We start from the raw sequence: 13408 nt of genomic DNA on the forward strand, positions 1-13408 counted from the left end.
TGTTTCTTGAAGATGAGAAACCTTTGAATTGTATTGTTCGAAAAATGACCAATGTAGATTGAACAATAATGATACATTTAATGTGAACATGTAAACAAATGTCAATACCATTAAAGAACGTGTCAATCCTAAAAACATTACAGCTGATAGAAAATGTTTTCTAAAAAACTGTTTCAACGCTAGGAAAGAAAGTGATCAATGAACACATATACAATTTTATGTATACCAGTAATTTTTGCACTAGCTTACTTTTGTTCGCCCTATGCTTTGTCCATTGTAGATTTATTAGTTAATGTTTAACTTTTGCATGCTATGTTTAATGTTTTGTTTAATGTAACTCATATTCATGACTGTATGCTGACATGGTAATTGTCAATAAATGAATTGAGTTATAAACCTAAAGTTACCTTTTTAAAATCTCTCTGCTTGTCAATACTTACATGTACCGTAATACTATTTTTCAATCTTTCTCTTAAAATGGGAGTAGACTAGAAGCTTTATTTACCATCAATTCAACTAAAGATCAACTAAAAGCAGAGAAAAACATACAAATACAGTTTCATTTTTTATTTCCAAAAAAGCTTCATTACATATCATTTGAACATTCACCTTCAGTGAAAATACTTATATAACTAGATCAATATCTGCCAATACCTAATTAAGGAACATCAATTGTGCTGTATATAAGTTAACTGCAGTATGTAGTTTATAATGCAGACCCAGGTAGAGGGGCACTAATTGGCATGGAAGGCATTACCAAATATTTTGCAATATAAGGAAGAAACATTAACAGGGGATTGTCAATTTTAAAAGGTGAACATTTCTTTAAAAAAGAAAACAAAAGCAAAAATATGCTATTAAAAATTTGTTCACTTTGTTATTTTTGTTCATGTATGTGCTTCACTTGATGGCTCTGTATATTTTCAAGAAAAATACTTCAGTTCAACAATCCATATGTAAAATAATCAATCACATAACTGTGACATTAGATTAATTAACTAATTAACAAAACCACTCCATTAACACAACAAGAATAAATTTGAAATTGAGTAATTTAAAAACAGATTATTGGCTATTTTTCATGCTGTGAGAGTTCTCATCAGTAGACTAATTACTTGACTTAGTACGATGAATACCATACAGGAGTGGATCTAGAAGGGGGTGGGGTCAGGTCATTTCTTAGAAAATTCGAACTAACTGAATTCTCATACTGAAGTAACAGAAAACAGCCCTTGCACCTTGACCCCCCTCCTCCCCCTTTAGCAAACAAATTATCCCTCGGACCCTCCCTGGGATAAATTTCTAAAATTAGGATTCATAAAAGATTGTGATCAAATAGGAATCAAGTCTTTTTATTATTTGGCAGTGCGTGAACTTTTGGCTTGAGAACAAACAAAAATAAAAACTTGCATTTGTTGTATGACAAGGTTTGAACACCTTTAAATAATTTTTTTTCTTCTCTCTTTGAAAAGTTGAGAGAAAATTGGAGAGACTACTATATCAGACAAAATTCTATCATTTTTCATACATGTATACAATAGACTTGTTTAGTTAAATATCATCAGGTGGTTACATTCCCCGGAGAAGATAATTTTTTTTTTTTAAATTGCAAGCATAGACAAAGTCGTTTAGCATTTTAAATAGAAGCTTGAACATTGCCACCCTAAGCAATATAATGAATATTGGTGCTAAGAACTAATGTCCTGTATGTATAATGACAAAAAATAGCCATGTATATAGTACACATATGTAAATGTAGTACATAGTATTTCTTAGTACAAAATTTATAAACATGTACATTCTTAACTATAATAATTTTAAAAGTCATTATTGCTGCAAGTTCTTGTTCTGGAGAATGAACACTAGAGTTTGCTTTTAAAAGTAAACATTACTTATTGTAAATAAAATAAAAATGATGTGCTAGACACCTAATATATTAAAAAATAAAATGATAATTTTTTTTTGGTAGAGAAACTCCATTGCTTGGACAAGGAAGAGAACTTCTACACAACAACATCACAAAATTGTATGGCAAGAGTTATCTATCTTTGCATGCGTTTTTATGATCACAGTTTCATGAAGAGACAATTATCACTTCATATGATAATGATAAATTAACAAATACACACATATATTTCTTTTAAAATTCAATTTAAAACAAAAATAAAGCTTTTAAAAGTATTCAACATTCAACCTTTGAAAAATAACTACATATAAATAAAGAAAGATCTAAATTTAAAATCTCTGTCGTCAAAGCATTTGAAATAGATCTATTTGCCTAGTCTCTATCTAATTGCGGCCACACTCTGGGCACAAGATGTCTCCTTCGTTCATAAGGAAACCTTTGCCGACCATCGACGCTTGGCATTTGTAACATACAAAACAGTCGCTGTGCCAGTGACGATCCTCAAACGAGATGAACTTCGTTCCTCCAAAACCTGAAAATACAGAAAGTAAACAAATGTGAAGCTTGCTTTAATACCATGCTTAAAATGAAAAATAATGTAAAATTTCAGCATTATTTCAAAAATGTATAATATCAGAATAATATTTTCTTATCATTTTGTTTTTGGCATTATTAAATAAGAGCATATAGTTTGAATAGCATTAAACTGGGGCACATGCTACTAATTTTGATGTGTGTTTTCATTTTTATATTAATTTAGTGAGAAGTTGGAATAATAACTGAAAAGAAGAAAAAATGCAGTGTGTCAATATTTGGCATCATGCAAAGATAAAATAATTTGGTAATTGTTTGAAATAAATGCTTGGGTGTTTCAAAAGAAGAAACTTTTTATGCATTGCCATGGAGTATAGATTTAAATTTTTTTTTAAGTGTGTCAGTGAAAGATAGAAGAATGGGTTTTGATTCTCTTATCATACAGTCTTTAACAGTATTTTATTTTCATGGCTTACCATCAAGACCTATAACAAAAGACATATAATCATTGACAATGAATTCATATCTACTGAAATACATGAGGAACAATTGCTGATAATTTGGGGGGTTGAGACAAATGGTAAACGTTTACTAGGGGAACACTTTTACGAATGAAGGCAAATAAAATACATGTATTTAGGGGCCCTGCATATTTGAAAAACATATAAAACTTTAATTTGCAAGACAATTAGCATTATGACTTTCTTGATGGCTACTGTTATGATTTTTTCCAGGAAACACTTATCTAAGCCACCTCAAATATAAGTTTACGCTCCCTTCCTACACATGAACTATTGAAATCTTAACAATCTCATTCAAAAATATCTTTCGTGCTAGTTCAGTATCTTTGTAACCCCATAAATGATCGTTAAAGCGTTTTACCAGTGATGGCTTTGGAACATCGGCAGCACTTCTTGGCGAACAGCTCTCCGTAACATTCGGCACAATATGGCTGATCATCTTTGGATGTGAACTTCTCTTTGGCCAGCTCCTTGCTACACTTGGTGCAGGTGAAACATTCCCGATGCCAGGGCTGGTTCTTGTAGGCCACACCCCCTTTGTTAATTACCTATCGAAACAAAAATCGAAACAGATCTTTTTAAAATCCTAAAAAGTTATTGTTAATTAAGCATTAAAAGTACATATTAAGATGTAATGAAGCATTCAAATGAAGTAAATATTGAAACAGAATGGACATATCTTTTCGATGAGGTAAAATTGATAGGTGTGAGTTTGTAATTACATTTATTTCCTATGTCTCTTATAACGCAAGATCTGATTGGTTAACAAGCCAGGTGTAAATTTCCGTACCACCTATTGAAGCCGTGTGTAAATAAAATGTCACATCACAATGAAATTCTTGTTTACAAGTGCACCTATAGATCTTTCCAAGGTGAATCCCCGTACACCCTTGATCAGACCTCGATAACTAACATTAATCCTGATACTGATGGTAATAGCAGAGAACTAAGAATCTTACCCCGTTACATTTACTACACTTCTGGGCAAACTGCTCCTCGTAGCAAGGTACGCAAACCGCCTCGTTTTCACGCGGGATGAAACTCTTGTTTCTGATTGGCTGCTTGCAGACCATGCACACAAAGCACTCCTCATGCCATTGTTTTCCCTTGTATTCAAACTTCTTCATCCCTGTTTAAAAAAATAAACAATACAATGCGTGAATATTTTGATTACCGGTAATATCCTTTCTTAGATTTCTCTCCCTTTTAACCATGGAGGAGTAATGAAGCAAACAAAAAGCAAATTGGGTGAAAAACACAAAAATTAAAATAAATTAAAATTCAAAGAACTTAAGAATTCTTAAGAACAGAGTGTAGGACTGTTTTCTACATACAAAGTAAGAATCGGGAGAAGGTAAAACTACAGAAGATTGTCCAATTTTAGATCATTGCTTTCTATATCTATGTATCTACTTATTAATACGAATTCATGTATAAAAGGCTACAAAAATTTTTCAGGACAAATTGCATGGATTTTTTTTTTATTTCCTTGAAAGCAATGGTCTATACCAGATTGATGAAACAAAGTTGATCATTTTAATGATAGTTATTATTAGAAAATCAAAAACACTAAGTCTCTACTAGTAGCAAAGAAAGAAATTAAAAGAGATTAAAAGTAGTAAGAGACAAAATTTAAACACAAACAATAGCTGGTAAAACAACAATTGTGCCCCTCCCTGCTCCAGATGATAGGTTTATAACCTATGATAGCTGATTATTTTAAAACAAATTCGCTATTATATAAGACTTACAAATTCGCTATAAACGTTTAAGGAATTTAATTTATATATAAGACAGCTATAACAAAGTTTTTTCTAGCATCCCTTAAAATTCGCTACAAACGAGTTTTGCTGCAATATCAGTATAAAAATTATTCTTGCTCCTGTCTTGAAATTTTTAAGACGATAAAACTTGTAACAAATGTGTAAAGATACTGTGTCAATATTGCATAACAAATGTCTTGAAGTTAGGAAAAAAATTGAGGCTAAAAATTAAGATTTGTAGTGTTTTAAATGAAAATAGTTGCAGAATTTCTCTTCCTGATTTATTTCAAAGTTTGCAAAAAAATAATATATGTATCATATAAAAACAGCTAGGGCAAAAATTATGAATATTTGAACTCGATCTTATATTGAGAAAGGGTAGGAAAAAGATGGAGGAAAAAGGAGGGGCATTTCTTCATCATGTATGCTTTCTTCAGCATAGATCGTTAAGAAATTAGAGAATACAAAAACCAGTATTTTAGATGGCAATTAAACAGATTAGGTTCACCAACCGCAAAATGCATTCAAGATTTATATCCAAAAAGAGCCAGTCACATGATAGTCACATGAAAAAGTCACATGGCTAACACGAAAGGGAGACAACTCAACACTGAATGGCGGCCATATTCAATTGCTCACCTACAGTAGCGAGTTGTAAAAGCAAATACCAGGGGTCTGAGGGATTACACTCAGAATGCATCTCTAGAAAAGAACGGAAATCAAATTAATATGGGATTTTTAAATTTTTTTTGTAAAACCGCTTGTTAAGGAAGGCCACACTGAAAATAAAACAGCTCATGTCCCAAATTAATCATAGCTGCCTTTTTAATTGTAACCTAGTTGCACTGAACTCAAATAAAAAATTAAAATCAAAGTTTCCAATTCAGTTATTTTATGAGTTGGTTTAGTTTTCATTTCCATGCCAGTGTTTTCTACAGCAACACAAGAGAAGCCACTGAGGAACTGAAAACGAGTGATGACTTGTGTAATATATATATTATGTACTAGTATAAGTAATAATCATGATATCTACATGGTCAGGAATAGTGGTCATGTCTGAGTACATAGATAGAAGTACATGTACTATATAAAAAGACTCCAAAATATAGTTAAATTTAAGTTAGAACAAAGTCTCTCTAGCATCTACAATTACATGTATACATGTTATATTCACACATAAATGGGTCTGGGTGTGTATAAAGAAGATGGACTAAATGAATTTATGTTTAACTTAATAGAGGAATATATTGGATCCATATTGTCAGAAATAAGAATGAAGATTTGAGAGAAAAATCAATGCATATCTTCCCCTTTTTATAGAAAACACCAGTTTTGAAATTTAAAAAATTTCAAAATCTATTAGTTATCCAAGTTTTTGAGAGTTAAAATTAATATATTAATCATGTTAATTAACTATGAGAGAAAAGTCTAGTGATGTGTAATGTAAGAAAATTTGGTCTGTTACAAAAATCTCCCTTGATATTCGGCCATTTTTTGTCTGCATTAATTTTTTGGATACCAATTAAGCTAATTGTATAGAATTCCCCCTACCCTTTCCTACAGATACAGAAATGCTTCTTATAGTTTTTTTTCTGAATGTCTCAGGGCATTTAGAATTTCTTCTATAGAGCCCCTCCCTGTCTCTCCCCTCCAAAAATCTTTTTTTTGTGTATATCCCCCAAAATTTTGTTGACCAAGTTCCGTTGTGTGAGTACATGTATATAAACCAGCCTGAAATTGAGAGCTAGCGTTAGCGAGCGCCTATCATGCTAATAAGATTATACACAAGCCAGATCTCTGTATACCTTCAATGCCTTTCTCTTCGTCTCCTGAATCCGAGGAAACAGAACATTTAACAAATCGCACACAATAAAACATTACACATCTTTAGGGTTCTTTTTTGGTTGGTTTTAAAGTAACAATACACTTGAATAAATGACGTATCATAGCATGAAAATTTACAACATGTACAAAAAATCAAGTTAGATAGCAGGTATAACCCCATGCACACTTGATAACATCGACTTATTTGATCAGACATCTATACAAGTCATCAACTGAAATAAAATATTCATTTACTGCTGGGTTAACTGCCAAGGCTTACACTTATAGCATGGAATACATAGAGTTATCTCCCTTTGACCTTCGATCAACAAAACAACCATGCTTATACTACCACATAAAATGTTTGATTTTCGTACCATTTACTCCTTGGATAAAGCCTATAATCAACGTACACAATAACCAAACACGTCAATATATTTCATATAATCTATCCAGACCTTGAATTACTAAATCTAAGTCTTTAAATCTTAATATCAACCCATCCCAAACATATTTACACATGTAGATGTATTGATAATTATTTTTTTACATGTTAATTTTCTCTCTAAAATGTGCGTTAAAAAAAACCCAGATGAATCATAAAGTCTTAATAAAAATAAATGGCAGTTTTGTTTTCCGGAAACAATATTTACCTCCTCTGAATGGTTCACCACACCCATCGCAGCGAGCAGCGAAGTTTTTATCGTGACAATCAGAGCAGTAGATGTTGTCATTCTTTGGAGCGAAGGGTTGATCCACCAGAGATTTCTGGCACTCGCAGCACTTGAAGCAGAATTCATGCCAATGGCGGTCCTTGTATGACAAGTCCTGTTGATAGATAAATAGATATCAAAATTAATGGAGAGATATCAGAATTAATGAACAGATATAAAATTAATGAAGAAATATCATTTTCCATATCATGACAAGTTTTGTTGATAGATATCAGAATTAATGGATGGATATAAGAAATAATTGAGAGATATTAGAGTGGACAGATATCAGCACTAATGGACAAACACCAGAATTAACAGTCAGACACAAAGAAATGTCTGAAAACACAAGGAAATGTCTGAATCTTAATTATCCAATTACCCATTGGCTGGATAGAAGGTAAGGATAGCCAAAAATACATGTATTGAGTGTTATTCTGCTGATGTTCATTAATGATAACAACAGCCAACCTACAGTTCTTGTGAAGATATCAATTCATATAAGGGTAGATCAATTACACAATTTTTAAAATTATTTTTGGAGGGAGGGGTTGGCTGGGCGAAGGTTTAGCAGTATGGGATTGGGGGTAGCTAGGGCTTGGCTTGAAAACAAAGGTTTTTAAAAAAAAAAAAAATAGAAAATGAAGGTTTCCGTTCTTACAGTTCAACAATTGCAATGATTTAACATGGGGTAAAAACACATCTCTCCTTGACACACAATATTTACAACTGAATCTTCGAGAGAAAAAAAAACTTTAAAAAACACAATTTGCAAGTGACTCATGAATTCTTACAAAAAAATATATTGACTCCTGCACTGAATGCGCAAGACTGCACAATTTAATACACTGTGCACCAGTCATTGCCAAACTATGCATCAATTATATGCACCCACAAACACAACATAATAGACAAACAGATCATTGGAGTTAGCAGACCAATGACCACAGTTAGTGTGGTGGAACAGTGCTAATTAAACACATTCTATGCAGTACATGTTTTATACCCCCCCCCCCTTAATTCAAGGCATTCTTGTCCTCTTACTCATTGTGTGAAATCTTGACTCAGCTTTGGCAAACATCAAACTGGTGGAATGTACAACTAGTAAAATCCTGTATAGGTTCATTAACTGGTCTTTAATCTTCATAGCATCTGTTCTTCTTTTCTCTTTCACCTAGGGTTTATTAGACCTACTTTAATGCTGTAGTTAATACCCCCAGAGGTCTACCCTTGTACAGAATCCAAAGATCTGTGAAATATGCTTCTACACCAATGGAGCCCTGCCTCTCCCTTTACATGTATTATGCAAATTGACAACAATTGAAAAGAGCATGAAGCTGGTACATTTATGGAGGTTTGCAAAATGAAGTGCACTGTTCCATTTAACAGATGGTGTTAACACAAACAGAAGATTAATGCATAAACAGCATTCCACCGCTACCATCATCTCCCATCATCTCCCACCACTCTCTCACACTGTGGCTGTTGGCTGATGATGTTCATACCTCATGACCCGATGAGAGGTTTACCATTTCTTGCTCTCAGTGTTTAGATTTCTATGATTAAGTGAGTGAATGGGTGAATGACACCTCTCTCTACTACATCCAAGATAGCCTGCTGAAACTTGTTTAAAGAACTGCCAGCATCATCATAATCAAAGATCATCAAATTCCATTTATTCCTTTCTCGTCCTCTTTTATGAATAATCAGTACTTTCTGTAATGTTAGCTAATATAGTTGAAATTCTGTATCTTGAACTAATAAGTCCAAATCACTGTTTCATTAAATGCCTTACTCTCAATATCTAGAACCCTTGTTTATCTCAAACTTGTTTCTTTTCCCCCACTGAGTTTGGGATAATGAAGTTTGACTGTATTTTAAACCAATAAAGAGACTGAATCAAACCACGGCCGCCCTAACTATAGAATCTTTACACATATCCTAGGCCTCCTCATTGTAAATGAGAAAACTTGACATGTTATTGAGCAAATGCCAGATATAACAATTATAATGAGCCTAGTTTCTCATTTTCTTAAATTTTGTGCAACTGAAAAACTGAAAGTTTAGGAATACAATACAATATACATATTTTCATAAAATATAGGGTTGCCATCTCATACAACTCTCTGATGGAATGTAGGAGCCTGATTTGAAGTCCTACTCTGACAGTGATTCATACAAATTCCTGTCAGTGAGTAAAACATCTCCTGTATACTCTGCAATATTTTGATTTCCCTCCGTTAAGTGCAGGTGTATCTAAGTTATGAGGTCATATGGTGATCTTGTGATGTACAGAATTTCTGGTTGTATAGCAGCCCGCCAGCACAGTGGTAGCCAGGGCTAACAGAAAGAAAAACCACAACCTCTCCCAGATTACAATCATAAAGCCCTGATAAAAGAGAGGATTGATGAACTGCAGAGTCGTAGACCCCATCATAAACAATACTTCTGTCAATAAGTTTATGAGGGATTCATTTCTACTGGAAATAAAAAGATGCTGGCTGTCATAACACAATTGCCAAAAAACTCTTGAGTTTCTTCATCTCAGGTCAGACACAGTGCGTTACAGTGATTATTTGACCCTCAACCCCCCACAACCTTTTCCATTATTTGTTTTAAAACAAACGATTAAAAGACTGCAATGATCAGTCTTAATTAGCAGCTGAAAACACAGGAATGGATCTGAAGAGAAAGGTATCAACATTCCAGAGATATATCTCTCAGAGCTCAATGGGGCAAGAGATGATACACATCACATCTTATCAAGAATCCACTCCGAACACCCCCTTCCCAGCATGCATTGCATGATCCGAGTGGCAGGAGCAACCCCCCCTGCTGAGCCACCCTCAGACAACTGACAAAGGGATCAGGCTTCTATTGCCTGCAGCAGGTGGTCGCGTGCTCTACTGCAAACCTTCAGCATCAACTGCCTCTGTGTACCACAGTATAATGCTGGAGTGAGATTTAATGGCTGATAAACACCTATACAGCACTCATCCAATGATAAAATATGTGGAAATGCAGACAAGTTAGAATATAGGAATGCCGTGTAAACACACATTAAGTGGCTTATTAAACCATGACTATATAGCAATCTCAAGATAATGATGTATCTTATATCCCAGGTCTCTCCCCTGTGATAATAATGAGGTGCTATTATTGATCATGTGTATCAATGTTATAAACTTACAATGTCTTGTGTGTATAGTCATGTGCAGTCAAAAATATTAGACAATTAGAGCACATTTTTTAAAAAATTTTATTTCTTTTTTCAACTTAATTTAAGCTTGTAGTTAATATTGTATTATTGGTGATGTAAACATGGTGAAATAAAAGGAGATCTAGTTTTTTTATTCCATTTTGAATTCATACCGTATTGGCTAAATGACCCTGCAAGAAATTGAAAAATTTTCTTAAATTTTTTTAGAAAACTGAAAGTTTTGGCCTGCATAAATGTGTCTGTCAGCTTTTCAGTCATTCAATGCTTACACACACATTCTCTCCCCCCCCCCCCCCTCCACCCCCCATTCCAGCCATTTCCAAATATAATCTGAGAAATTACAACTCTAATATAACACCCCCCCTTCCCCCATATATTCCAGTCATTTCCAGTCTGAGAAATTACTACACTAATTATATGATTAAGCAACTCCTCAGTGTTATTTTTGGTAAAGGTTTCATTTCCTAAAATACATCTCCTGAGAATTCCATTAATATGTGACGTAATTTGGTGCAATCAATAACAGATGTCTGCCTCCCATTAATTATTCATTACGTCAGAAGCATTGTACAATTTCAAGCACTATTCTGATCAGACATATAGTTTTGCACCACAGAGAGCAGAATTTGAAGATTTCTATGGTCAACAGATTAAATGGATGGTTCTATAATTGTTTAGATCAGAGATCTTCATCTTTTATCCTTTTGGCCCCTGACCTTCCCCCAAAGTAATTAATCAGCCTTTGGAATAAATTTTCTTCTACTGGCTGTCTCCTCCATTATTTCACTTAGAAACCTGTGAAAATGTACCACAGACACCTGATAGGTGAAAGCTGAACAGAAATCAAGATCTGTTGCCAAACTCCAGCAAGGAACGAATTGCCAACTTGCTGGTTTCCCCTGACATTGGTGTAACAGCTTACTATGCAAAAAGATTACACTTTTCTCTGTTTTGTTTTATTATAACTGGCAGATTTCTTGCCTACAAAACACCCATACATTGAAGCCTAGTGGAGCTATATAGTGCTCCAACATCATACATATATAGGACGTACAGCATAGGGAAAAGGGGGCATCTGTTCTTTGTCTAGAAATTGCCAAAAATCAAAGAAATGCTTTGGATTGGCTTTCTTTTGAATGTGATATGTATTAAATTTTCTTACAATATTTCTGCCTCTTGCTTAATTATCTCCTGTTTGTAACTAGTAATCCATTAAGTTATCATAATTCTTGAAAGCAATGAGGGGTTACAGGCTCTCTCTTAATGAGAGAGATAATATTGCTTTAAATTGCTTCAACATAGAATCTGCAAATTTCTCATCTTAAATGCATCAGTTTTCAGCGAATCATAAAAGTGCTCATTGGGAGTTAAAGTTGGTTTTTACATGTTTAATCAAAGACCCCATCCACCCTACCACTTCCAAAAAATAAAATTTGCAGAAGGATCATTTTAAATATTCATATCAGTACAACTAATAGTGATTTCCTGACAGTAACAATAGCACATCACAGCACTGCAAACATTGACTAATTTGCTTTCTAATATATTGAAGTTTCAATCGCCGTCAGCAACCTTTGATTTCAACCAGTCTCAGTAAGTCACCCACCTTGTAATCGGGCCCGATCGGTTTCTTGCACTCTTCACAGTTGTGGGCGTACAATTCCTGGTAGCATGGGATGCAGTGAGGGTTCTCGTCTTTGACGATGTAGCGACAGGCCACCAGTTTTTTGTCGCAGTTGTGGCAGGCCAAATGGTCCTTATGATAGTTCTCATCCATGGCTTTTGTGTATTCTCCAGAAAAGATCAGCTAAAAAATAGGAAGCAATTGTTAATTGGGAGGAAATGCTAGGTGAGAACTAACTAATGAATATAGAAATGCAACATGCATTTATATTACAGTATCCTGCATGTTAACGGAAATCTGTCATTACATTTGCACTCATTTCATTTGAAATTATCCAAGGAAATTTACGTTTTATCAGGTTTTGTCACGTATAGATAGAACATCCTTAATTATTTCACGTAAATAATGACAATTGCAATTATAAACAAAAAACCTCTCCTCGCTCTCAAAGTCAAGTGCTTGACCTTCAAAGTAATCAATTCAGTAGCTAAGTGATAAAAATTACCTATGACAACATCAGATGCATGCACATATCCTTATTTCACACAACTCCCAAATCAGCGAGATTCAATACATACTTATGAACCAAAGAATACAAAGTTCCTACAAAACTTCCCAGTCAATTACAATGACTATATATAACATCCATTCCCAACTTCCTACATAAATGAAAGAGGTGTATTGAAGTCTTGCATGGAAAACTAATAATGGGAACTATGTTCCCCTCGGACAGAGAGAATGCCATTGGAAACTCCGCTGTAAATGAATTGCTGATACTGGACCACAAATCCTTACCTCTGATTTAACGAGCCTAGACTTTGAGAGACTCTATAAAATAGCAGGCCAGACGTATCCAGCAAATAATTGTCAATCATTTCAGCTTTGCAACCTGCATCCAGTTGCAAATGGATTGATTACTGACAGTTATTCTGAGCTTACATAACCATGGAAACTCATTTATTACAAGAGATAGATACCAGAGGCATTTTCCTTTGTTTTTATCAATGTTCTTGCATTTTTCATGCCGAAATGTTAAAAAATAAACCATTTAACAGCATAGTTCTAAAACTCTGTAAAACTCTCAATAGGCCAGATTATTCTATATCATTACCTGCAGCAAAAGAATGCGTTATCCAAAACTGGAAATTGCAGCACTAACAGATAATACACTTTTTCACCTTTGGATTGAGAAAGGGGAAAAAAAGGAGTTGAAACTCGTAATCTTCCGCACGTTATGCAATATGTTTTCCTCCAAGTATTTACATCTGTCAGACAGCACATCAAAAACCTGAGAGAGGAGATT

General features: G+C 34.0%; 1 protein-coding gene across 6 annotated transcripts in view; it reads right to left on the minus strand.

Annotated features, from left to right (window-relative positions):
• Nucleotides 1-552: 552 nt before the first annotated feature.
• The window catches only part of LOC128183009 (four and a half LIM domains protein 2-like), a 36829-nt gene continuing 23973 nt past the window's right edge, over nucleotides 553-13408 (minus strand). For 4 of the 6 annotated variants that reach the window (XM_052851790.1, XM_052851796.1, XM_052851794.1 and 1 more), the window contains exons 6-11: nucleotides 12088-12288; nucleotides 7202-7376; nucleotides 6530-6553; nucleotides 3921-4090; nucleotides 3323-3509; nucleotides 553-2438 (exon numbers count right to left, since the gene is read on the minus strand). In XM_052851790.1, the coding sequence (XP_052707750.1) occupies nucleotides 2290-2438; nucleotides 3323-3509; nucleotides 3921-4090; nucleotides 6530-6553; nucleotides 7202-7376; nucleotides 12088-12288 (906 nt within the window). In that variant the 3' untranslated portion in view covers nucleotides 553-2289. Of the gene's footprint in view, nucleotides 2439-3322; nucleotides 3510-3920; nucleotides 4091-6529; nucleotides 6554-6925; nucleotides 6947-7201; nucleotides 7377-12087; nucleotides 12289-13408 lie in introns of all 6 variants that reach the window. The other 2 variants (XM_052851792.1, XM_052851793.1) reach the window with 2 other exon arrangements.

The sequence above is a fragment of the Crassostrea angulata genome, chromosome 5 (assembly GCF_025612915.1).
Source record: "Crassostrea angulata isolate pt1a10 chromosome 5, ASM2561291v2, whole genome shotgun sequence".
NCBI classification, from domain to species: Eukaryota; Metazoa; Mollusca; class Bivalvia; order Ostreida; family Ostreidae; genus Magallana; species Magallana angulata.